At 37.8% G+C, this 23,795-nt stretch overlaps 1 protein-coding gene across 1 annotated transcript in view; it reads right to left on the bottom strand.

Annotated features, from left to right (window-relative positions):
• C2CD6 (C2 calcium dependent domain containing 6) overlaps positions 1-23,795 on the bottom strand; it is a 160,932-nt gene that overhangs the window by 98,714 nt on the left and 38,423 nt on the right. The window contains 4 exon segments of the mRNA XM_046659433.1: positions 4,307-4,454; positions 17,643-17,789; positions 21,662-21,741; positions 23,673-23,741. Of these exon segments, the coding sequence (XP_046515389.1) occupies positions 4,307-4,454; positions 17,643-17,789; positions 21,662-21,741; positions 23,673-23,741 (444 nt within the window).

A 23,795-nucleotide genomic window follows, 5' to 3' on the forward strand; every position in this document is an offset into this window, starting at 1 on the left:
AACTGCAGAAGTCAATGGGTAGGCTAAAACACACAGGACGAGAAACAAAGGAAACACAGGAAAACTGGAAAACGAGCAACAGAATGACAGCATTAAGCCCTCATGCATCAATACTCACCCTCAATGTAAATGGATTGAACTCTCCAATAAAAAGACACTGAGTGGCAAAATGAACTAAAGAACAAGATCCAACAATTTGTTTCCTCCAGGAAACACACCTCACCTCCAAGGACAAACACAGGCTCAGAGTGAAGGGGTGGCAGACAATTCTCCAAGCAAATAGCAAACAAAAGAAAGCAGGTGTCACAATACTTATATCAGACAAAACAGACTTCAAGATACGGCAGGTAAAGAGAGACATAGAGGGCCAATATATAATGGTCAAAGGGACACTTCATCAAGAAGAAATAATGCTTATAAATGTCTATGCACCCAACACAGGAGCACCAAAGTTCATAAAGCAACTATTAACAAACCTAAAAGAAGGTATCAAAAATAACACAACAATAGTAGGGGAGCTCAACACCCCACTCACATCCATGGACAGATCATCCAGACAGAAAATCAACAAAGAAACAGTGGAGCTAAATGAAAAGCTAAAACAGTTGGACTTAATAGACATATATAGAACACTTCATCCAAAAACAGCAGAATATACATTCTTCTCAAGTGCGCATGGAACCTTCTCAAGGATAGACCATATGTTGGGAAACAAGGCAAGCCTCTACAAATTTAAAAAAATTGAAATAATAACAAGCATCTTCTCCAATCATAATGCTATAAAGCTAGGAATTAATTACAAGAAAAAAGCTGAGACAGGCACAAGGATGTGGAGACTAAACAATATGCTATTGAACAAGCAATGGATCATTGAAGAAATTAAAGAAGAAATCAAAAAATACCTGGAGACAAATGAAAATGATAACATGCCATACCAACTCATACGGGATGCAGCAAAAGCTGTATTAAGAGGAAAATTTATCGCAACTGAGGCACATCTTAACAAACAAGAAAAATCCCAAATCAGCAATCTTAAACTACACCTAACTGAATTACAGAAAGAAGAACAAACAAAGGCAAAAGTCAGCAGAAGGAGAGAAATAATAAAAATCAGAGCAGAAACAAATGCTATTGAAACAAAAAAGGCAGTAGAAAGGATGAACAAAACAAAGAGCTGATTCTTTGAGAAGATAAATAAAATTGAAAAATCCCTAGCCAGACTTACAAAGAAAAAAAGAGAGAAAGCTCAAATAAACAAAATCAGAAATGAAAGAGGAGAAAAAACAACAGACTCCGCAGAAATACAACAGATTATAAGAGAAAACTACGAAAAACTACATGCCAGCAAAATGGATAACCTAGAGGAAATGGATAAATTCTTGGACTTCCACAATCTCCCAAAGCTCACTCAAGAAGAAGCAAACAATTTGAACAGACCAATCACAAGGAAAGAGATTGAAACAGCCATCAAAAGTATCCCAAAGAATAAAACCCCAGGACCAGATGGCTTTCCTGGGGAATTCTACCAAACTTTCAGAGAGGATTTAATACCTATCCTTTTCAAGCTATTCCAAAAAATTAGGGAGGATGGAACACTTCCTAACACATTCTACGAGCCCAACATCATGCTGATACCAAAACCTGACAAGGACAGCACGAAAAAGGAGAACTACAGGCCAATATCACTGATGAACATAGATGCAAACATTCTAAACAAAATTTTGGCAACCAGAATTCAGCAATTCATCAAAAGGATCATACATCATGATCAGGTGGGATTCATACCAGGGACACAGGGATGGTTCAACATCTGCAAATCAATCAACGTGATACACCACATCAACTAACTGAGGAATAAAAACCACATGGTCATCTCAATAGATGCAGAGAAAGCATTTGACAAGATCCAACAGCCATTTATGATAAAAACTCTGAACAAAATGGGCATAGAAGGAAACTACCTCAACATAATAAAGGCCATATATGACAAACCGACAGCCAACATAATTCTCAACGGACAAAAACTGAGCGCCATCCCTCTGAAACAGGAACAAGACAAGGATGCCCTCTATCACCACTCTTATTTAACATAGTACTGGAGGTCCTAGCCAGAGCAATTAGGCAAGAAAAAGGAATAAAAGGAATCCAAATGGGGGGGAAGAAGTGAAACTCTCACTGTATGCAGACGACATGACCTTATATATAGAAAACCCCAAAGAATCCATTGGAAAACTATTAGAAGTAATCAACAACTACAGCAAAGTTGCAGGGTACAAAATCAATTTACAGTAATCAGTAGTGTTCCTATACTCTAATAACGAACTAACAGAAAAAGAACTCAAGAACAGAATACCATTCACAATCACAACAAAAAGAATAAAATACCTCGGGGTGAGTTTAACCAAGGAAGTGAAAGACCAATACAATGAAAATTACAAGGCTTTTCTGAAAGAAATTGATGACGACATAAAGAGTTGGAAAGACATTCCATGCACATAGATTGGAAGAATAAACGTAGTTAAAATGTCCATTCTACCTAAAGCATTCTACAGATTCAACGCCATCCAAATCAGAATTCCAATGACATTCTTTACAGAAATAGAACAAGGAATCCTGAAATTCACATGGGGCAACAAAAGACCCCAAATTGCTAAAGCAATCCTGAGAAAAAAGAACACAGCTGGAGGCATGACAATCCTTGACTTCAAACATACTACAAAGCAACAGCAGTCAAAACAGCATGGTACTGGTACAAAAACTGGTGCACAGATGAATGGAACAGAATTGAAAGCCCAGAAATAAAACCACACATCTATGGACAGCTAATCTTTGACAAAGGAACTGAGGGCGTACAATGGAGAACAGAAAGTCTTTTCAACAAATGGTGCTGGGAAAACTGGAAAGCCACATGTAAAAGAATGAAGAAAATTGACCATTCTTTCTCACCATTCACCAAAATAAACTCAAAATGGATCAAAGACCTAAAGCTGAGACCTGAAACCATAAGGCTTCTAGAAGAAAATGTAGGCAGTACACTCTTTGACATCAGTATTAAAAGGATCTTTTCAGACACCATGTCTTCTCAGACAAGGGAAACAATAGAAAGAATAAACAAATTGGACTTCATCAGACTAAAGAGCTTCTTCAAGGCAAGGGAAAACAGGATTGAAACAAAAAAACAACCCACTAACTGTGAAAAAATATTTTCAACTAATACATCCGACAAAGGCTTAATATCCATAATATATAAAGAACTCACACAACTCAACAACAAAAAATTAAACAACCTGATCAAAAAATGGGCAGGAGGGGGCTGGCCCCGTGGCCGAGTGGTTAAGTTCACGCGCTCCACTGCAGGCGGCTCAGTGTTTCGTTGGTTCGAATCCTGGGCGCGGACATGGCACTGCTCATCAAACCACGCTGAGGCAGCGTCCCACATGCCACAACTAGACCCACAACAAAGAATATACAACTATGTACCAGGGGGCTTTGGAGAGAAAAAGTAAAATCTTTAAAAAAAAAAAAATGGGCAGGAGACATCAACAGACATTTCTCCAAAGAAGGTATATGGATGGCCAATAGGCACATGCAAAGATGTTCATCATTGCTGATCATCAGGGAAACGCAAATCAAAACTACACTAAGATATCACCTTACACCCATTAGAATGACAAAAATAACTAAAACAAATAGTAACAAATCTTGGAGAGGTTGTGGAGAAAAAGGAACCCTCATACACTGCTGGTGGGAATGCAAACTGATGCAGCCACTATGGAAAACAGTATGGAGATTCCTCAAAAAATTAAAAATAGAACTACCATACAATCCAGCCATTCCACTAGTGGGTATACATCCAAAAAGCTTGAAGTCATAAATTCCACAAGTCCTATGCACTCCGATGTTTATTGCAGCATTACTTACAATAGGCAAGACGTGGAAGCAACCTAAATGCCCATCAACAGATGATTGGATAAAGAAGATGTGGTATGTATATACAATGGAATACTACTCAGCCGTAAAACAGAACAAAATCATCCCATTTGCAACAACATGGATGGACCTTGAGGGAATTATGTTAAGCAAAATAAGCTAGATAGAGAAGGACAATCTCTGTATGACTCCACTCATATGAGGAATTTAAACCTGTGGACAAAGAGAACAGATTAGTGGCTACCAGGGGAATGGTGGGGTGGGGGGTGGGCACAAAGGGTGAAGGGGTGCACCTACAACACGACTGACAAACAATAACGTACAACTGAAATTACACAAGATTGTAACCTATCATTAACTCAAAAAAAAAATATACAGAGGAGAATGTATTATGTTATGTATTAATTATGTTAATTACCTTAGGTTCTTTACTTTCCAATTTTGGGGTAAGAACTCCTTCTATATAGCTGGCTTTTTCTATCCATGTACTCAGATTTCTATATTCTTTTTTCATTTTTTCCAGCCTAAAGAAATAAATCAGCTATAGATTAAAAATATATATGATATAATATAGATTAAGAACATATATGGTATGATTCACAGAAGAATACATACAGTATATTCCATTTATAAAAAGTTCTAAGAGAAACAAACCAACAATATATTGTTTAAGGATATAGTCAGAGGAAAAAGAATGATTACAACAGAAATCAGGGCAGCCGTCACCTGGGGAGGGTAGGGGAAAGGCATGCAATCTCATAAGGGCATACAAAACACATTGCTGACATGGTGATGATGCATTTCTCAACCTGACTCGTAAACATCTAGGCAATAGACTTAGTATCTTTACTTAAGCTATACATACATGTTTTAGAAATTATTCAATATTCATTGCTCTCATTAAATATATATAATATTTTATAAATTGTTCAATACATACATTATATCTTCTGCCATAAAACAAATTAAAAAATAGGAATTTAGCTTCTAATACAAGAAATTCCAAAAGGCTTTAATAAGCTAAAGATGTAACTGACAAGAATTAAATGAAAAAAAGGGAATGTTTCCCAATTCATTTCATGAGGACACTATGACCTTGATAATAAGCTCTAACAAGGACATTACAAAAAAGGAAAATTGGTCAAATCTCATTCATGAACACAGATACAAATGTTAGAAACAAAATATAATTTTAGTACAAAAAAAAAATCCAATAGAAGGCATCACAATCCCCAACTTCAAAATACACTACAAAATTATAGTAATCAAAAAAGCATCATCCTGGTACAAAAACAGACACACAGATCAATGGAACAGAACTGAAAGCCCAAAAATAAAACCACAGAACTATGGACAGCTAATCTTTGATAAAGGAGCCAAGAACATAGAATGGAGAAAGGAAAGTCTCTTCAAATGGTATTGGAGAAACTGGACAGCCACATACAAAAGAATGAAAGTAGACCTTATCTTATGCCATACACAAAAATTAACTCAAAATGGATTAAAGACTTGAAGGCAAGATGTGAAACCATAAAACTCCTAGAAGAAAATACAGGCAGTACACTCTTTGACAACAGTCTTGGCAGCATTTTTTTGAATATCATTTCTACTCAGGCAAGGGAAACAAAAGAAAAATAAACAAATGGGACTACATAGGACTAAAGAGCTTCTGCAAGGCAAAGGAAACTAGGAACAAATCAAAAAGACAACCCACCAACTGGGAGAAAATATTTGCAAATCATATATCCAACAAGGGGTTAATCTCCAAAATATATAAAGAACTCACACAACTCAACAACAAAAAAACAAACAACCTGATCAAAAAATGGGCAGAGAATATGAACATTTTTCCAAAGAAGGTATACAGATGGCCAAGAGGCACATGAAAAGATGTTCAACATCACTAATCATCAGGGAAATGCAAATCAAAACTACACTAGAATATCACGTTACACCTGTTAGAATGGCTATAATCACCAAGACAAAAATAACAAATGTTGGAGAGGGTGTAGAGAAAAGGGAACCCTCATACACTGCTGGTGGGAATGCAAACTGGTGCAGCCACTATGGAAAACAGTATGGAGATTTCTCAAAAAATTAAAAATAGGAATACCATATGATCCAGTTATCCTACTATTGGGTCTTTATTCAAAGAACTTGAAATCAACAATTCAAGGAGACTTATGCACCCCTATGTTCCTTGTACCCTTATTCACAATAACCAAGATGTGGAAGGAACCAAAGTGCCCCTCAAGTGATGAATGGATAAAGAAGACGTGGTATATGTGTGTGTGTGTGTGTATATATATACACACACACACACACACACACACACACATAAACACAATGGAATACTACTCAGCCATAAAAAGACAAAATTGTGCCACCTGCAACAAAATGAATGGACCTTGAGGGTATTATGTTAAGTGAAATAAGCCAGACAAAGAAAGACAAACACCACATGATTTCACTCATATGTGGAAGATAAACTAGCACATGCACAAAGAGAACAGATTAGTGGCTACTAGAGAGGAAGGGGACTGAGGGTGGACACGAAGGGGTAAAGGGGCACATATATATGGTGACTGACAAATAATAATGTACACACCTGAAATTTCACAATGTTATAATCTATTATGACCTCAATAAAATAATAATTTAAAAAATCCAATAGTACAGAGAAAAAATAACATACCATTAATAAGTTGGGTTTACCCAAGGAATACAAGGATATTTTGATATTAACATTAGAAAATATGATTTAAATACAATTTAACTGATTAAAAGAGAAAAAGCATTTTGCAAAACTCCAACATCCATTCATGATTTTTTAAACTTTTTATTGAGATTATGATAGTTTACAACCTTGTGAAATTTCAGTTGTACATTATTGTTTGTCAGTCATGTTGTAGGTGCACCACTTCACCCTTTGTGCCCACCTCCTATCCCCCCTTTCCCCTGGTAACCACTAATCTGTTCTCTTTGTCAACATGTTTAATTTCCACATATGAGTAGAGTCATACAGAGATTGTCTTTCTCTCTGGCTTATTTCACTTAACATAATACTGTCCAAGTATTGGGAGGATTTTATCCTTTTTTATGGCTGAGTAGTATTCCATTGTGTATATATAACACATCTTCATTATCTGTTCATCAGTTGATGGACACTTAGGTTGCTTCCACATCTTGGTTATAGTGAATAATGCTGCAACGAACATAGGGGTGCATGGTTCTTTTGGGATTGTTGATTTCAAGTTCTTTGGATCAAGACCCAGTAGTGGGATAGCTGGGTCATACGGTATTCCTATTTTTAATTTTTTGAGAAATCTCCATACTGTTTTTCATAGTGGCTGTACCAGTTTGCATTCCCACCAGCAGTGTATGAGGGTTCCTTTTTCTCCACATCCTCTCCAAAATTTGTTACTCTTTGTTTTGGTTATTTTAGCCATTCTAATGGGTGTAAGGTGACATCTTAGTGTAGTTTTTTGTTTGTTCGGTTTTTTTTTTTTTTAGGAAGATTAGCCCTGAGCTAACATCTGCTACCAATCCTCCTCTTTTTGCTGAGGAAGACTGGCCCTTAGCTAACATCTGTGTCCATCTTCCTCTACTTTATATGTGGGATGCCTGCTACAGCATGGTTTGCCAAGTGATACCATGTCCACACCCAAAGTGGAACGTGTGAACTTAGCCACTGTACCACCTGGCCAGCCCCCCATCTTAGTGTAGTTTTAATTTGCATTTCCCTGATGATCAGTGATGATGAGCATCTTTTCATGTGCCTAATGGTGATATGTGTATCTTCTTTGGAGAAATGTCTGTTTGTGTCCTTGACCATTTTTTGGTCGGGTTGTTTGATTTTTTGTTGTTGAGTTGCGTGAGTTCTTTATATATTATGGAGATTAAGCCTTTGTTGGAAATATGATTGGCAAATATTTTTTCCCAATTGGTGGATTGCTTTTTCATTTCAATCCTGTTTTCCGTTGCCTTGAAGAAGCTCTTTAGTCTGATGAAGTCCAATTTGTTTATTCTTTCTATTGTTTCCCTTGTCTGGGACATGGTGTCCAAAAAGATCCTTTTAAGACTGATGTCAAAGAGTGTACTGCCTATATTTTCTTGTAGAAGTCTTATAGTTTTCAGGTCTTACCTTTAGGTCTTTGATCCATTTTGAGTTTATTTTGGTGAATGGTGAAAAAGAATGGTCAATTTTCATTCTTTTACATGTGGCTGTCCAGTTTTTCCAACACTATTTGTTGAAGACACTTTATTTTCTCCATTGTATGCCCTCAGCTCCTTTGTCAAAGATTAGCTGTCCACAGATGTGTGGTCTTATTTCTGGGCTTTCAATTCTGTTCCATTGATCTATGTGCCTGTTTTTGTACCAGTACCATGCTGTTTTGATTGCTGTAGCTTTGTAGTATGTTTTGAAGTCAGGGATTGTGATGCCTCCAGCTGTGTTCTTTTTTCTCAATATTGCGTTAGCAATTTGGGGTCTTTTGTTGCCCCATATGAATTTTATGATTCTTTGTTCTATTTCTGTAAAGAATGTCATTGGGATTCTGATTGGGATAGCATTGAATCTATAGATTGCTTTAGGTAGTATGGACATTTTAACTATGTTTATTCTTCCAATCCATGTGCACGGAATGTCTTTTTGTCATCATCAATTTCTTTCAGGAAAGTCTTGTCATTTTCATTGTATAGGTCTCTCACTTCCTTGGTTAAATTTATCCCAAGATATTTTATTCTTTTTGTTGTGATTGTGAATGGGATTGTGTTCTTGAGTTCTCTTTCTGTTAGTTCGTTATTAGAGTATAGAAATGCCACTGATTTATGTTAAGCTGATTTTATGCCCTGCAACTTTGCTATAGTTGTTAATTATTTCTAATAGTTTCCCAATAGATTCTTTGGGGTTTTCTATATATAAGATCATGTCGTCTGCAAACAGCAAGAGTTTCACTTCTTCATTGCCTATTTGGATTCCTTTGATTTCTTTGTCCTGCCTAATTGCTCTGGCCAAAACTTCCAGTACTATGTTGAATAAGAGTGGTGAGAGGGGACACCCTTGTCTTGTTCCTGTTCTCAGAGGGATGGCTTTCAGTTTTTGCCCATTGAGTATGCTGTTGGCTGTGGGTTTGTCATATGTGGCCTTTATTATGTAAAGGTACTTTACTTCTATGTCTATTTTATTGAGAATTTTTATCATAAATCGATGTTGGATCTTGTCAAATGCTTTCTCTGCATCTATTGAGATAATCATGTGGTTTTTGTTTCTCATTTTATTAATGTGGTGAATCACATTGATTGACTTGTGGATGTTGAACCATCCCTGCATCCTTGGTATAAATTCCACTTGATCATGGTGTATGATCTTTTTAATGTATTGTTGTATTTGGTTTGCCAAAATTTTGTTGAGGATTTTTACATCTATGCTCATCAGTGATATTGGCCTGTAGTTTTCCTTCTTTGTGTTGTTCTTGTCAGGTTTTGGGATCAGCGTGATGTTGGCTTTGTAGAATGTGTTATGAAGTGCTCCATCTTCCTCGATTTTCTGGAATAGTTTGAGAAGGACAGGTATTAAATCTTCTTTCAATGTTTGGTAGAATTATCCAGATAAGCCGTCTGGTCCTGGACTTATATTTTTGGGGAGGTTTTTGATTACTGTTTCAATTTCTTTACTTGTGATTGGTCTATTCAGATTCTCTATTTCTTCCTGATTCAGTTTTGGGAGGTTGTAAGAGTCTAAGAATTTCTCCATTTCTTTTAGGTTCTCCAATTGGTTGGGATATAGTTTTTCATAGTATTCTCTTATAATCTTTTGTATTTCTCTGGTATCCATTGTGATTTCTCCTCTTTCAGTTCTAATTTTATTTATTTGAGTCTTCTCTCTTTTTTTCTTAGTGAGCCTGGCTGAGGGTTTTTCAATTTTGTTTATTTTCTCAAAGAACCAGCTCTGTGTTTCATTGATCCTTTCTACTGTCTTTTTTGTTTCAATTTCATTTATTTCTGCTCTAATTTTTACTATTTCCCTCCTTCTACTGACTTTGGGCTTTGTTTGTTCTTCTAATTCTGTTAGGTGTAGTTTCAGCTTGCTTATCTGAGATTTTTCTTGTTTACTGAGGTGAGCCTGTATTGCAATGAATTGCCCTCTTGGGACTGCTTTTGCTGCATCCCAAATGAGTTGGAACGGTGTGTTTTCATTTTCATTTGTCTCCAGATATATCTGATTTCTCCTTTAATTTCTTCAATGATCCACTGGTTGTTCAGTAGCATGTTGTTTAATCTCCACATTTTTTCCCCCTTTCCCAGCTTTTCTCTTGTAGTTGATTTCTAGTTTCATAGCATTATGATTGGAAAAGATGCTTGATATTATTTTAATCATCTTGAATTTGTTGAGGTTTGCTTTGTTTCCCAACATATGGTCTATCCTTGAGAATGCTCCATGAGCACTTGAGAAGAACGTGTAATCTGCTGTTTTTGGATGGCGTGTTCTATATATATCTATTAAGTCCATATGGTCTAGTTTTTCATTTAATTCTACAATTTCCTTGTTGACTTTCTGTCTGGATGATCTATCCACTGGTGTTAGTGGGGTGTTGAGGTCCCCTACTATTATTGTACTGTTGTTGCTATCTCCTTTTAGTTTTGTTAATAGTTGCTTTACATACTTTGGTGCTCCTGTGTTGGGTGCATATATATTTATAAGTGTTATGTCTTCTTGGTGGAATGTACCTTTTATCATTATAAACTGCCCCTCTTTGTCACTCTTCACCTGTTTCGCCTTGAAGTCTACTTTGTCTGATATAAGTATGGCGACACCTGCTTTCTTATGTTCACTATTAGCTTGGAGTATTGTCTTCCATCTCTTCACTCTGAGTCTGTGTTTGTCTCTGTGGCTGAGGTATGTTTCCTGGAGGCAGCATATTGTTGGGTCTTGTTTTTTAATCCACCCTGCCACTCTGTGTCTTTTGATTGGAGAGTTCAATCCATTTACATTTAGAGTGATTACTGAAATGTGGGGGCCTAATGCTGCCATTTTATAGCTCATTTTCCAGTTCTCCTGCATTTCCTTTGTTTTTCGTCCCATGAATTTTGGACCTCCAATTCAGGTAGGTAGTTTTCTATAATGGCTTTCTTCTTATTTGTAATTTGTGTCTCCACTCTTCTTATTTGTTTAGTGGATACCATGTGATATCTCATAGATGAGACAGTCCATTTTCTGATAGCCTATTATTTCCTTAGATTAAGCCATTCCATCCCTTTCCTCTTCCCCTTCTAGGTTGTTATTGTCAGAACTTTGTTTTTCTTCTTGTGTTGTGAGTTTGTGGTTAAAATGAAAAGATTATATTTATTCTTGGTGTTTCCCTTCCTATCCAATGTGAAAATAGCAGTTGACACTGGGAGAGTTCTACTCATTCCAATACTGGAGGAATACAAAGGATTCATGGTAAGAACTAAAGCAGTGAAGTAGTCTAACCATGTGAATGCTGAAAACTGACCAGCGTGGACAAGGCCCAGAAAACCTTGGAAAGTAAATTGTATTTTTTAACCCCAAATAAAAACATAAGAAGTGGAAGCTCTGTGAAGCTGTGAAAGTTTTCTAAACCAAGTCTCCCACAAAAAATTCAGGAAAATTAATTCCATATAAAATTGAGCAACAGAGAACTATCAGAGTCAATTCTAAAGTAGTTATAAGAAGAAAGAGAATAAGGAACAGAATAACATCCCTAGACTATGAAAGCACACAGGAAAGACATACGTGAGTCAGTGAGCAGAGAAGCAGATGACTCGCTGAGACCCATTCTGTTAGGAAGAAGGGGGTCAGGTGGTGCTGCTACTCAAGAGAAAGAAGTCACTGTGAGCCAGACAAGTTGAGGTTCTGCAGGTGGAGCTTGAGGAGCCATGCTGTTTGAACGCAGAGGCAGTTATAAGGACCCAGTTGTGTTCTATTAAGCCAAGACATTAAAGAAACTTGCGGTTTCCAGTCCAAGATGGTGAGGAGGCTCATGAACTCACCTCCTCCCAGGGACACAGGGAATCTACAGCTATACAAGGAGCAAGTCCCTCTGAAAGAAATCTAGAAACTAGTGACTCCTACACATCGGGCAAATGAGAGAATACTCACATAAAAACAGGTAGGAAAGGCTGAGACATACTCTCACCATAAACCCCAACCCTGGCACAGCAGCATACAACTGGGAGGGAACTCCCAATTCCCAGTGTCTCCCTGAGGAGAGAAAGATTTGGACCCCACATCTAGCACCCCAGTTTTCAAGACTCCCACCTGAGGAACAGACAGGCCCCCAAAACACCTAACTCTGAAAGCTAACACAGCTTGCAGCCATGAGACCCACTAGGCTATGGCAAAAAAGAAAGTTCTTAACAGCTCACTAGGACTTTTCCTGGCTATCTGCCCAGGGTTCAGCACAGAGGAAGCAGGCAAAAAAAGACCATCTCTCAGTCTTTTCCTGAGAGAGGCCTATTTGTGTTTTTTAAAAGCTGCTGCCCGAGGGGTCAGGCTTCTAATTTAGTATGCCTCTAGGGGCTGAGGGCAATCCTCCCTGGGACCATGGAAGCCCACAGACACCATCTCCTCCTTCTCCCTCTAGCCCAATCCAAATCTCCAGTATCTCTGTGGAAGAAGCTTCTATCCAGGTCTGGTGCCCCAGATTCTGTGGCTGCTGGCCAATGGATGGGCTTCTGGATGCCTGGCTGTCACAGCCAACGGGGCTTGCGTTCACCAGTCTCACAGGAATGTGGCACACAAAGAAGCAGTTCTTAAGGGGAATAGGAGCATCCTGGCCACTGTAGCTACACACCTAGGCCCAGCACAGAGGGAGAAGGCAAAAAAGCCCATCTCCCAGTTTCTCCCTGGAAGGGCTCCAACCACATACTGTCCCAGCAGCTGCATGAGGGTCCAGCTTCCAATCAGCCTGAATTTAGGCACCGACTGAGATCCTTCCCTTTGGAACACTGACAAGTCTTTACAACACCCTCAACGACTGGGAGCCACTAAGAACAAAGAAGGTGGTGTGAACAATCACAAAGGTTTGAGAGACAACAAAGAGGTCAGGTGAGGCTGACTGATAAGCTTCATTTCCTACAGGAGACCACTCCATCAAGACTAGGAGAGGTGGCTGTTTTATCTAATGCTCAGAAACCAACACAGAGTCAAGGAAAATGAAGGAAAAGAGGAATAAGTTCCAAACAAAAGAACAAGATAAAACTCCAGAAACAGACCTTTATGAAACATAGATAAGTGATTTACCTGATAAAGAGTTCAAAAGTATGGTCATAAAGATGCTCACTGAGGTCAGGAGAAAAATTCATGAACAAAGTGAGAATTTCAATAAAAAGACAGATAAATATAACAAAGTACCAAACAGAGATCACAGAGCTGAAGAATACAATAACTGAACTGAAGAATTCAGTAGAGGTGTGCAAGAGCAGACTAGATGAAGCAGAAGGAGGGATCAGCACACTTGAAGACAGGGCAGTGGAGTTCATCCTATCAGAGGAGCAAAAAGAAGAAAGAATGAAAAAGGGTGAAGATAGCTTAAGGGACTTATGGGACGCCATCAAGTGGACCAATATACATTACAGGGGAACTAGAAGGAGAAAAGAGGTGGGGGGGCAGAAAGCTTATTCAAATAATGGCTGAAAACTTCCCTAACCTGGGGAAAGAAACACACACCCAGATCCAGGAAGCCCAGAAAGTTCCAAATAAGATTAATCCAAAATCCAAAAGACCCACACTGAGACACATAATTAGTCAAAAATTAAAGGCAAGGAGAGAATGTTAAAAGCAGCAAGAGAAAAACAACTGGTTTTTTTTACAAGGGAGCCACCATAAGACTATCAGCAGATTTTTCAGCAGAAACTTTGCAGGCCAGAAGAAAGTAACATGATATATTCAAAGTGCTGAAAGAAAAAACCTGTCAACCAAAAATACCCTATTGGCAAAGTTTTCCTTCAGAATTGAAGGAGAGATAAAGAATTTTCTAGAGAAGCAAAAGCAGAAAGAGTTTGCCACCACTAGACTGGTCTTGTAAGAAATGTTAAAGGGTCTTCTTCAAGCTGAAAGGAAAGGATATTAATTAGTAACATAAAAGATGAAAGTATAAATATCACTGGCAAAGGTAAATATATAGTTAAATTCAGAATACTCTAATGTTGTAATGGTAGTGACTGAATCACTTACTCTAATATGAAGATTAAAAGACAAAAATATTAAAAATAACTATAAATACAATAATTTGCTAATGGATACACAAGGTAAAAAGATGTAAACTGTGACATCAAAAACATAATATCGGGTGGGGCAGAAGTAAAAACGTAGAGCTTTACTATGCATTCAAAATTAAGTTCTTATTAGCTTAAAATAGACTGTTATAAATGTAAGATGTTTTTTGTAAGTCTCACGGTAACCACAAAGAAAAACCTATAGTAGATACACAAAAGATAGAGAAAGGAAACTAAGCATATCATTACAGAAAATCATCAAATCACAAAGGAAGAGAGCAAGAGAAGAAAGAAACAAAGGAATTACAAAACAGCCAGAAAACAATTAACAAAGTGGCAATGGTAAGTCCATACCTTTTAATAATCATTTTAAATGTAAATGGACTGAACTCTCCAATCAAAAGACATAGAGTGCCTGAATGAATTAAAAAATACCAAGACCCAACTACATGCTGCCTATAAGAGACACACTTCAGTTTTAAAGATACACACAGACTGAAAATCAAGGGATGGATAAAGATATTCCATGCAAATGGAAACCAAAAGAAACCAGGAGTAGCTATACCTACATCACACAAAATAGACTTTAAGCCAAAGACTGTGATAAGAGACAAAGGTCATCAAATAATGATAAAGGGGTCAATCCAACACGAGGATATAATATTTGTAAATATTTATGTACCCAAAATATAAGCACCTAAATATGTAAACCAAATATTAACAAATCTGAAGGAAGAAATAAACAGCAATACTATAATAGTAGTGGACTTTAGTACCCCACTTTCAACAATGGATACATCATTCAAATAGAAAATCAGAAAGAAACCTTGGACCAAAATTACACATTAGACCAGATGACCTTAACAGACTTTACAGAACATTCCATCCAACAGCAGCAGAACACGCATTCTTCTCAAGCACACGTGGAACATTCTCTAGGATAGATCATATGTCAGCCCACAAAACAAGTCTTAACAAATTTAAGAAGACTGAAACCATATCAAGCATCTTTTCCAACCACAATGTTTAAAACTAGAAATCAATTCCAAGAGGAAACCGGAAATTTCACAAATATATGAAGGTTAAGCAACAAGCTACTGAATAACCAATGGGTCAAAGAAGAAATTGCAAGAAAAATAAAAACATATCTTGAGGCAAATGAAAATGCCAAACGTACCAAAACTTATGAGATGCACCAAAAGCCCTTTTAAGGGGTAAGTTTATAGCAATAAACAGTTACAATAAGAAAAAGAAAGATCTTAAATAAAAACAACCTAATTTCACAGCTCAAGGAACTAGGAGGGAAAAAAAAAGGAAAAAAACTAAACCCAAAGTTCTTAAAAGAAAAGAAATAACAAAGATCAGAGCAGAAATAAATAAAATAGAGACTAAAAACACAACAGAAAAGATCAATGAAACTAAGAGCTGGTTTATTTAAAAAAAACAAAATTAATAAACCTTTAACTAGACTTACCAAGAAAAAGAAGACTCAAATAAATATTTTTTTTAAATCACCATCATATATTTGATACCCTAGAGTAGTGCCTGGCACACACTAAGTATTCAGTAAATGTTACCGAATGACTAAAACATCATCAGACTATGGGGCAGGCCTGGTGGCATAGTGGTTAAGTTCATGCATTCTACTTTGGTGGCCTGGGGTTCACGGGTTCAGATGCCAGGCATAGACCTAGCACTGCTGATCAAGCCACATTTCATAAAATGAGGAAGATTGGCACAGATGTTGGCTTAGTGACAATCTTCCTCAAGCAAAAAGAGGAGGCCTGGCAACACATGTTAGCTCAGGGTCAATCCTCCTCACAAAAAAATAAAAATAAAATTTAAAGAAATATCATCAGACTAGAGGAAAAAGGGATTCCTCAGTCATTCAACTCAATGTTTGTGGATTAATTTATAAGTCTGAGTAAAAAATGTATACACAAACAGACAATTATTTTTTAAATGTTCAGGAGTTCTGCTTCTGTCAATGATGGACTAGGTTATTTCAGACAAACCATCTCACTGAACAACTAAAAAGGCTGAACAAAATATATATATATTTTTAAAGATTTTATTTTTCCTTTTTCTCCACAAAGCCCCCCAGTACAAAGTTGTGTGTTTTTAGTTGTGGGTCCTTCCAGTTGTGGCATGCCGCCTCAGCATGGCCTGATGAGTGCTGCCATGTCCACACTCAGGATCCAAACTGGCGAAAGCCTAGGCAGCAGAAGTGGAGAGCCCGAACTCAACCACTTGGCCACGGAGCCGGCCCCCAAAATAGTTTTTTTAAATTTTGTTTGAAAGCATCAGTTGGTTATAAAGGCAGCAATAACTTGCAGATCCAAGATTCCAGGCAGAAAGAAGGTGCAGGGACGTTGAGCTCATCATTTGGTGCCATTTTTCCTTCAAGGTATTTGTGGTTCAGAGTTAAGAAGCTGATCAGAGCTTTGAGATAGATATACATGGACGGAGGAACAAAAAACAGAGTTCAGACACTGCTAAGGATGAGACGCCATGGTAAACACCTAGATTTTCAGTTGGGACCCTTGAGGGCATACCACAAGAGTAAGTGCCTCCTTAAATACTGTGTCCTAGTTGCCTCATACTAGTCCAAGTCCTGATAGTGGGAATAAGAGTAAACCAGAAAAAAACTAATCCTCACAGGAACCAAAATCCAAGTCATTTCAATTTCAATCTCAACTGAATTAAGGTGTTCTGGGATTGCTGGTGTCCCTAGTCTAGCTGGCTGCCAGATGCAAATGTATATTTTCTCTGTAAGAATAGACAATTAAGAGTCTCAAATTAGTTCTATAGATTTTCAACTGTAATGTTTGGCACTCAATAAAAACAAGTAGGCATATGAGAATATAAGATGTGACTGATAAATATGAGAGAAAAAAACAACAGAAACAGATATACATGAGATCCAGATAATGGAGTTAAGATGAACTTTAAAATAGCAATGATTAAAATATTTGAAGATTAATACACTCGAAGAGACAAGACTGGGGATTTTGGTAGAGAAGTGGAAACTATAAAATAAAGGGGAATTCCATAACTGAGAAGGAAATTACTGAAATTAAGAATTCAGATTAGAAACAGAAGAAAGAATCAATGAACTATTAGATAGGTCAGAAGAAACTATCTAGACTGAAGCATGAGAAAAAAAGATGGGAAATACAGAAAAGAGCATGAGACATCTATACAATATGTTACTGAGTGAAGAGAAAGGGTAAGCACTTTACTTTCTCCCTTATAAATGAGTTCTCACCTCTTTTCTCGCCACAGCATTGACTTTTTAAAACAAACACCTATATATGATAAGCAAAACTCAGGAATAACATTTGAACCCATGAAATATCACCACAATGAAGATTTCTGGACCAATAGCAAGCTGATATCTCAAAGGAAAAAATTAATAAACAAACAACACATAAATAAGGTGAAAAATTTTTTGTTCTGTTTTTGTTTTTCACCTTTCCCGAGGCTGTTGCTGAAGCTTTTCAAGTCGCACTACAGATGGCTGGTTGGATGGAGGCACTGTAGTTGGCTTCCCAACAGTAACATTCAGGTCTGGGGATAAGAATGCTGGATATTCCACTGGCTGTGGTAGAATAACATTTCTGCAAAATGGTGATAAAGTTAAAGATTGAAATCATACAAAATTTCACTTCTAAAATCCATGGTAGCTATCACTTTTGAGTCATTCTCTCTTATACTGTAAGCTCACCTATCTACCTTGGACCATCAGAGGACAGAGTTAGGAAAGAAGAGAAAAGTTAGAAATCCTGAGAGAAGTGCTCTCTTGAATACTCTTACTACTAAGATTATGGGCAGTAGGGATGGGAAAGGAGAGAAGGACTTGAAGTGCTAATGAGAAGCAGAAAGTGAGACCAGACCTCTCTCCCAATCTCTAGATCCAAATATCCATTTCATGGCCCAGTCAAGTTGACACACAAAATTAACCATCACAAGTCCACCCATTCTGAACTTGGGACCCATAAGCATCTCCTTAAAACATACTTAATCTCCAAATGAAAACAATAAGGTCATAATTCCACCTAACATGATACCACTATCCTGTATACAACCCAAAACTCAAACTTACTAACCCCTTTCCCAGAAGAGGAGGTAAAGTCTGTGGGGGAGGTTTACTCTGCTCCTTGATATCCCGCAACTTAAACACTATAATGTAACGTTAACAATACTTAAATATTATGATATAAATTCAATAGATCTTATGTTACATGGTAAGGAGATAAGAAAGGGAAGAAAATAAAGATATTATATACATATATGTAAATTATTATATTATACATATAATTTTTTTTCAGGTCACTGGCACAAGGCCAGAGTAGCACGGCCAGGTGAGGAATATGTTGCCTCCAAAATCCAAAGCAGCCCACTAGATGTTGTGCCTCTTCTTTGGTTGTAGGAGGGGCCAGATGCAACGATTTACCCTTCACTAAGCAGGAATATCTTGACAAACCCCACACCACTGGATCACTAAAATTTCACTGAGGTAGAAGCCCCCTGAATTTTTGTCAGACTTATTGCCACTCTCTGACACTAACTGTCTTACTAGTAAGTCTAGAGTAATTGTTACTTCTTGATCACCAGGTCCAATCAGCATAATAACATCAGTGTAATGGACCAGTGTGATATCTTGTGTAAGGGAAAGATTAAGAATCCTAGATAGTAAATTATGACACAGGGCTGGAAAGCTGCCATACCCCTGAGGTAGGACAGTGAAGGTATATGTTCGGCTTTGCCAGCTGAAAGCAAACTGCTTCTGATGGTCTTTATTAACAAATATGGAGAAAAAAGTGTTTTCCACACCAATAGTTGCATACTAGGTACCAATGGATGTGATACTTTGCTCAAGCAATGAAACCACATCTGGTACAGCAGCTGCAAGTGAAGTCACCACCTGGTTAAACTTATGATAATCTACCGTCATTCTCCAAGATCGATCTGTCTTCTGCACAGGCCAAATAGGTGAGCTGAATGGGGATGTGATGGGAATCACCACCCCTGCATCTTCCAAGTCCTTGATGATGGCACTAATCTCTGAAAGCCCTCTAAGAATGTGGTACTGCTTTTGGTTTATTATTTTCCTGGGTAGAGGAGCTCTAATGGTTTCCATTTGGCCTTTCCCACCATAATAACCCTCAGTCCACAGGTCAGAGAACCAACGTTAAGGATTCAGTAAATTGCTGAGTATTTCTCTTCCAATTGTGCATTCTGGAATTGGGGAGAGAACCACAGGATGGGTTTGGGGACCCACTGGGCCCATTGTGAAATGGATCAAAGTTCCATTGATCACCTGACCTCCGTCAGCCCTTACTGTGACTGGTGAACAACAGTGATACTTTGGGTCTTCTGGAATTAGTGTCAGTTCAGACTCAGTGTCCAATAGTCTCTGAAAGGTCTGATTATTTCCTTTTCCCTAATGCACAGTTACCCTGGTAAAAGGCTGTAGTTCTCTTTGGGGAAAGCTGAGAGAAAGATTAACATTATACAATTTTGGCAGTGTATCGGGGTCTCTCCTCAAGGGGACTAGGCCTCCTCTTCATTCAAGGGGTTCTGGGTCTGTAAACTGGCTGAAATCTGGGAATTGATTGAGGAGCTGTGACTCTCTGTTTTTATGATTCAGGTTAGACTTTTGTTCACTTGACCTAGAACTTTTCTGCTTATACTGATCAAGTAAGAATTTAGTAGGCTTCCTTTATATTTTATTTCTAGGAACATGATGATCAACTAGCCAACGCCATAGGTCTCTGTGAGTCAGCCTATTCTGACTGCGGCTTTGATTCTACTATTACAGAAGCCACGCCCATCTTGCCTTTGGCAGTTGAGTGCTGCCACTTGGTCCTTGTCACTGTGGGATCAAATTACTCCCAATTCATTTAGGTTTCCCTAAATTTAGTTCAGTGACTGCAGTTCCCACTGTAAGGTCTGGCCTACAGGGAAGAGCAATCACTGAGCTCATCAAGGATGGGGTTTCCCTCACAAATTTATTTCTCATAGTCATGGTGAAAGACGTGTCTTCTGGAACCTCTCAGGATGGATGAGTAGGTCTTAAATAACAAATCCACTCCAACTTTCCAATCTCCATAAGCCTTTGAATCCCTTCCTCTATATTAAACCAAGGCAGGTCTGACATTTCCAATTCATTCACAGTGGGCCATCTTTTGGCCCATGTTTCACCAACTAACCAACCAACCAGCTGCAGTCCTTTCTAATTCCCCAAGCTGAAACATTAAATGCAGGGTCTTTGCTTAATGAGCTCATATCAATAAATTTGGTGTGATCCAACTTTATGTTCCTTCCTCCATTTTCCACATCCTTAATATCCATTCCCACACATTTTTGTCTATACAAATTAGAAAACTCAAGTAGTTCTTTTTGGAGTGTAATGCACCTCCTCACGAGTCACACTTTGTACCTCACCTTCAGGGGCTTGCTGGGACTTGAGTCTAGTTATAGGCCTAGAAGCAAAGAGGGGTGGTGGGTGCCACTCCTGAGGAGAATCAACATGTCTTGCATGGCAACTCCCTAAGAGAAAGCCATTGCTGTTTCCTCAAGCAAGGCAGGGTTAATCCCCTCAGATGGAGGTGGAAAGGTCACTTCCACTGGGAGTGGTGATGACACTTTTGCTGGAGGTGGAGAGGCCAAGTATTCCACTAGGGGTGAGAGGTCACTTTCACTGACAAAGAAGATATATCAGAATTTAGGGGCTCAATGTCCCCAGCTACATCAGGGTCTTCCCCCATATTCCCATGCCACTTTTAGGATCTCATTTATTTCCAATCAACACCCTTACCTTAGCAGCAGACATCCTGCAAGGCTGGGTGTTCAACTTGGGTTGTGATTCAGCCAGTTGCAGGATGAAAGTCTGCATGTGATTGTCAGCAATCCTAGTCGTATGGCTACAGGAGCTAAGGGTCTCCTTCACCGCACACACAGAACATTTCAGGTCATTTATGCAATGCTTGAGTGGGAAATTTGAATCCTTAGCTCATCCTTTTCTTTCTCAACTTTGTCCAGCAACATTAGGAGCACCCAGCCAATCTTATCATATTCATTAGTTAGACCAAAATGTTTGAAAGTATCATATACACAGTCACCCAGATCTTTGCTTCTTATAAATGGTTGATTAGGAGAATCCAATGGTGATATTTTGCATATCTCTATTGCCAGATCATGCCATGGACTATCAGTGCTCTCTTCACTACTGGAAATGGAGTAGTAATCAGATTTGAGAGCCAATTCCAGAAACTCTAGAACCAATGCAGAAAATTCATCCTTAATATTCTGTTCCTCTAGAGCCATTCTTGGTATCAAAATCTGTATTAATCAGGGTTATCCAGAGACACAGAATCAATAAGATGTATACACACATAGAGAGATATGCTTTCTTTCAAAATGGTCCATCAAATGGAGTAAATGTCTTAAAGGCCACATGATTGGATTGTGTTAAGACTTCACTTACGTTAAAGGGTCTGTTCTTTCAGGAGGTGGTGCAATATTCATAAACATGGATGGCTCAATAACTTTCTGAAGAGGTTTTAACTGAAGAAAACAAGTATTTTTAGCACTGTTCAGTTATGATTACAGTTTACTCTAATACTACTATCTTCCAGGACTATCAAATAGGCCTTAAACGATATACAGAAGGAGAAAAGGAATGAAGAGAGGAAGAACTAACATTTATTGCGAACTAAACATCTGCTAAGAACTTTCTATCTTTAATATTACTGAATCCTCTCAATAATCATATGAGGTAGATAACTGTGTCTACTTTACAGATAACATGGAAGATCAGAAGTCTATTCAAGGCTACCCAGGAGGCACGAGAGCCAGGACAGGAGTCCAGCTTTACCTGCCTCCACCGCAGTGCTCTTTTTACAGTATCATGACTGGTAACTAGGGGACTATATTACTGAAAAGTTCACAGACATAAAATCAAGTGGAACTTTTATTATATTTCCCACTCTTTTCCATACCTTTGTTCCTTGTTTTCAGTAGACTCCACCTTCACAAAACAATAGTCACCCAGTTTTATTTGAAAAGGATATATCTCCCTAAGAAGGGGATTGTTACATATTATACTTATATTCAAACACAAAACCTACCTCTGAAGTTGGTGCTCATAAAATATGACTGCCACAATGAGGACTAAATAATAAGCCTAATTCACGATAAGAAAAAAATGAAAATAGGCAGAAGGAACAGAAAGGAAAATCAGAGAAGAAAAGAAGAAAAAACGCAAGGCCAGCCCCGAGGCCAAGTGTTTAAGTTTCCGTGCTCCACTTCAGAAGCCCGGGGTTCGCCAGTTTGGATCCTGGGCGCGCACCTACAGACCACTCATCAGGCCATGCTGTGGCGGCGTCCCTCATAGAAGAACTAGAAGGACTTACAACTAGGATAGACAATTATGTACTGGGGCAGTGGGGAAATAAATAAATAAACAAACAAATAATAATATATTTAGAAAAAAAGCTTGTGCCTCATGGCTTTCATCTGTATACTCCTTACTTCTGATTTAAAATGCATTAAAAATCATTATGATATACCATGGGCAAAATTTTAAAATACACTTTACAGGGATTTTTCAGTTAACATAGCAGTAGACTTATTTAGTAAGACTGATGTACCCACTCTCCATTCCTGATTAAAAAACAACCAAGACTATAAAAAATAGCAAAAATTGGACATGAAAGATTATATGCAAAGGGTCATTTCCCCTATATAACAGCAGCACTAATGGGAGTAGATTTATAAATGCCCCAAAGCTATCATAATACCCATGGATGTCAAGAGTTCTTTCAAACACTTCATGAGAGTATATGTTGGTACAACTTTTCCAGAACAAGTCCTTGAAAAGCTCATTGTTTTGGACAAGAATTTCCATTCTAAGAATCTAGCATAAGGACATAATAAAAGGAAAGGACACAGGTTAATGTACAAAAATGTTGACTGCAACATGGATATATGTAGTGAATTTAAAGGAGGAGGCCACAGCTAGGAAGAGATCTTCTCTGGGCAGATTACTCTCTTGACGAATCAAGGAGGGTTCAAATAACTCCAGATGTTGAAATAACCATGGGGAAAAGGAACATATGTGATCATAGTACAAAATATTACCTGAATAACATCAATGACTCCAATTTTAGTAAGTATTTTTGACACAAAAATCTACACTCATTTCTTGAATCCTTAAAATAATTTTGTTTTCAATTACATAAGTATGTGTGTACACACATACAAACATACAAAAGCAAGTTTCATAATAAAGACATTTTGAATAAAAGATCATTATTTAAAAATGTATAAGCAAATAATGGTAAAGTTTCATTTTTCTTTAGGCTGGAGAAAAACAGCATTTTTTTTTTAAATATTTATTTTAAAGAATTTCTCAAACTGGAAAGGATAGAGGCTCAGAAGAGGACAATCTGACTGAAGAGCTGTAGTAGAGTAATTTTTTAAAGAGGGGAACTCACCTGATGTGAAAATCCATAACCAAAGTTCCCATAGGAGAATATAAATTCCACCTCCATCCTGCAGATAAACTAAACAGGTAGCAAATTTATTTTATTTGATCAGAAAGATATTTTAATAGAGAA

Source organism: Equus quagga, chromosome 4, assembly GCF_021613505.1.
Source record: "Equus quagga isolate Etosha38 chromosome 4, UCLA_HA_Equagga_1.0, whole genome shotgun sequence".
In the NCBI taxonomy this organism is placed as follows: domain Eukaryota; kingdom Metazoa; phylum Chordata; class Mammalia; order Perissodactyla; family Equidae; genus Equus; species Equus quagga.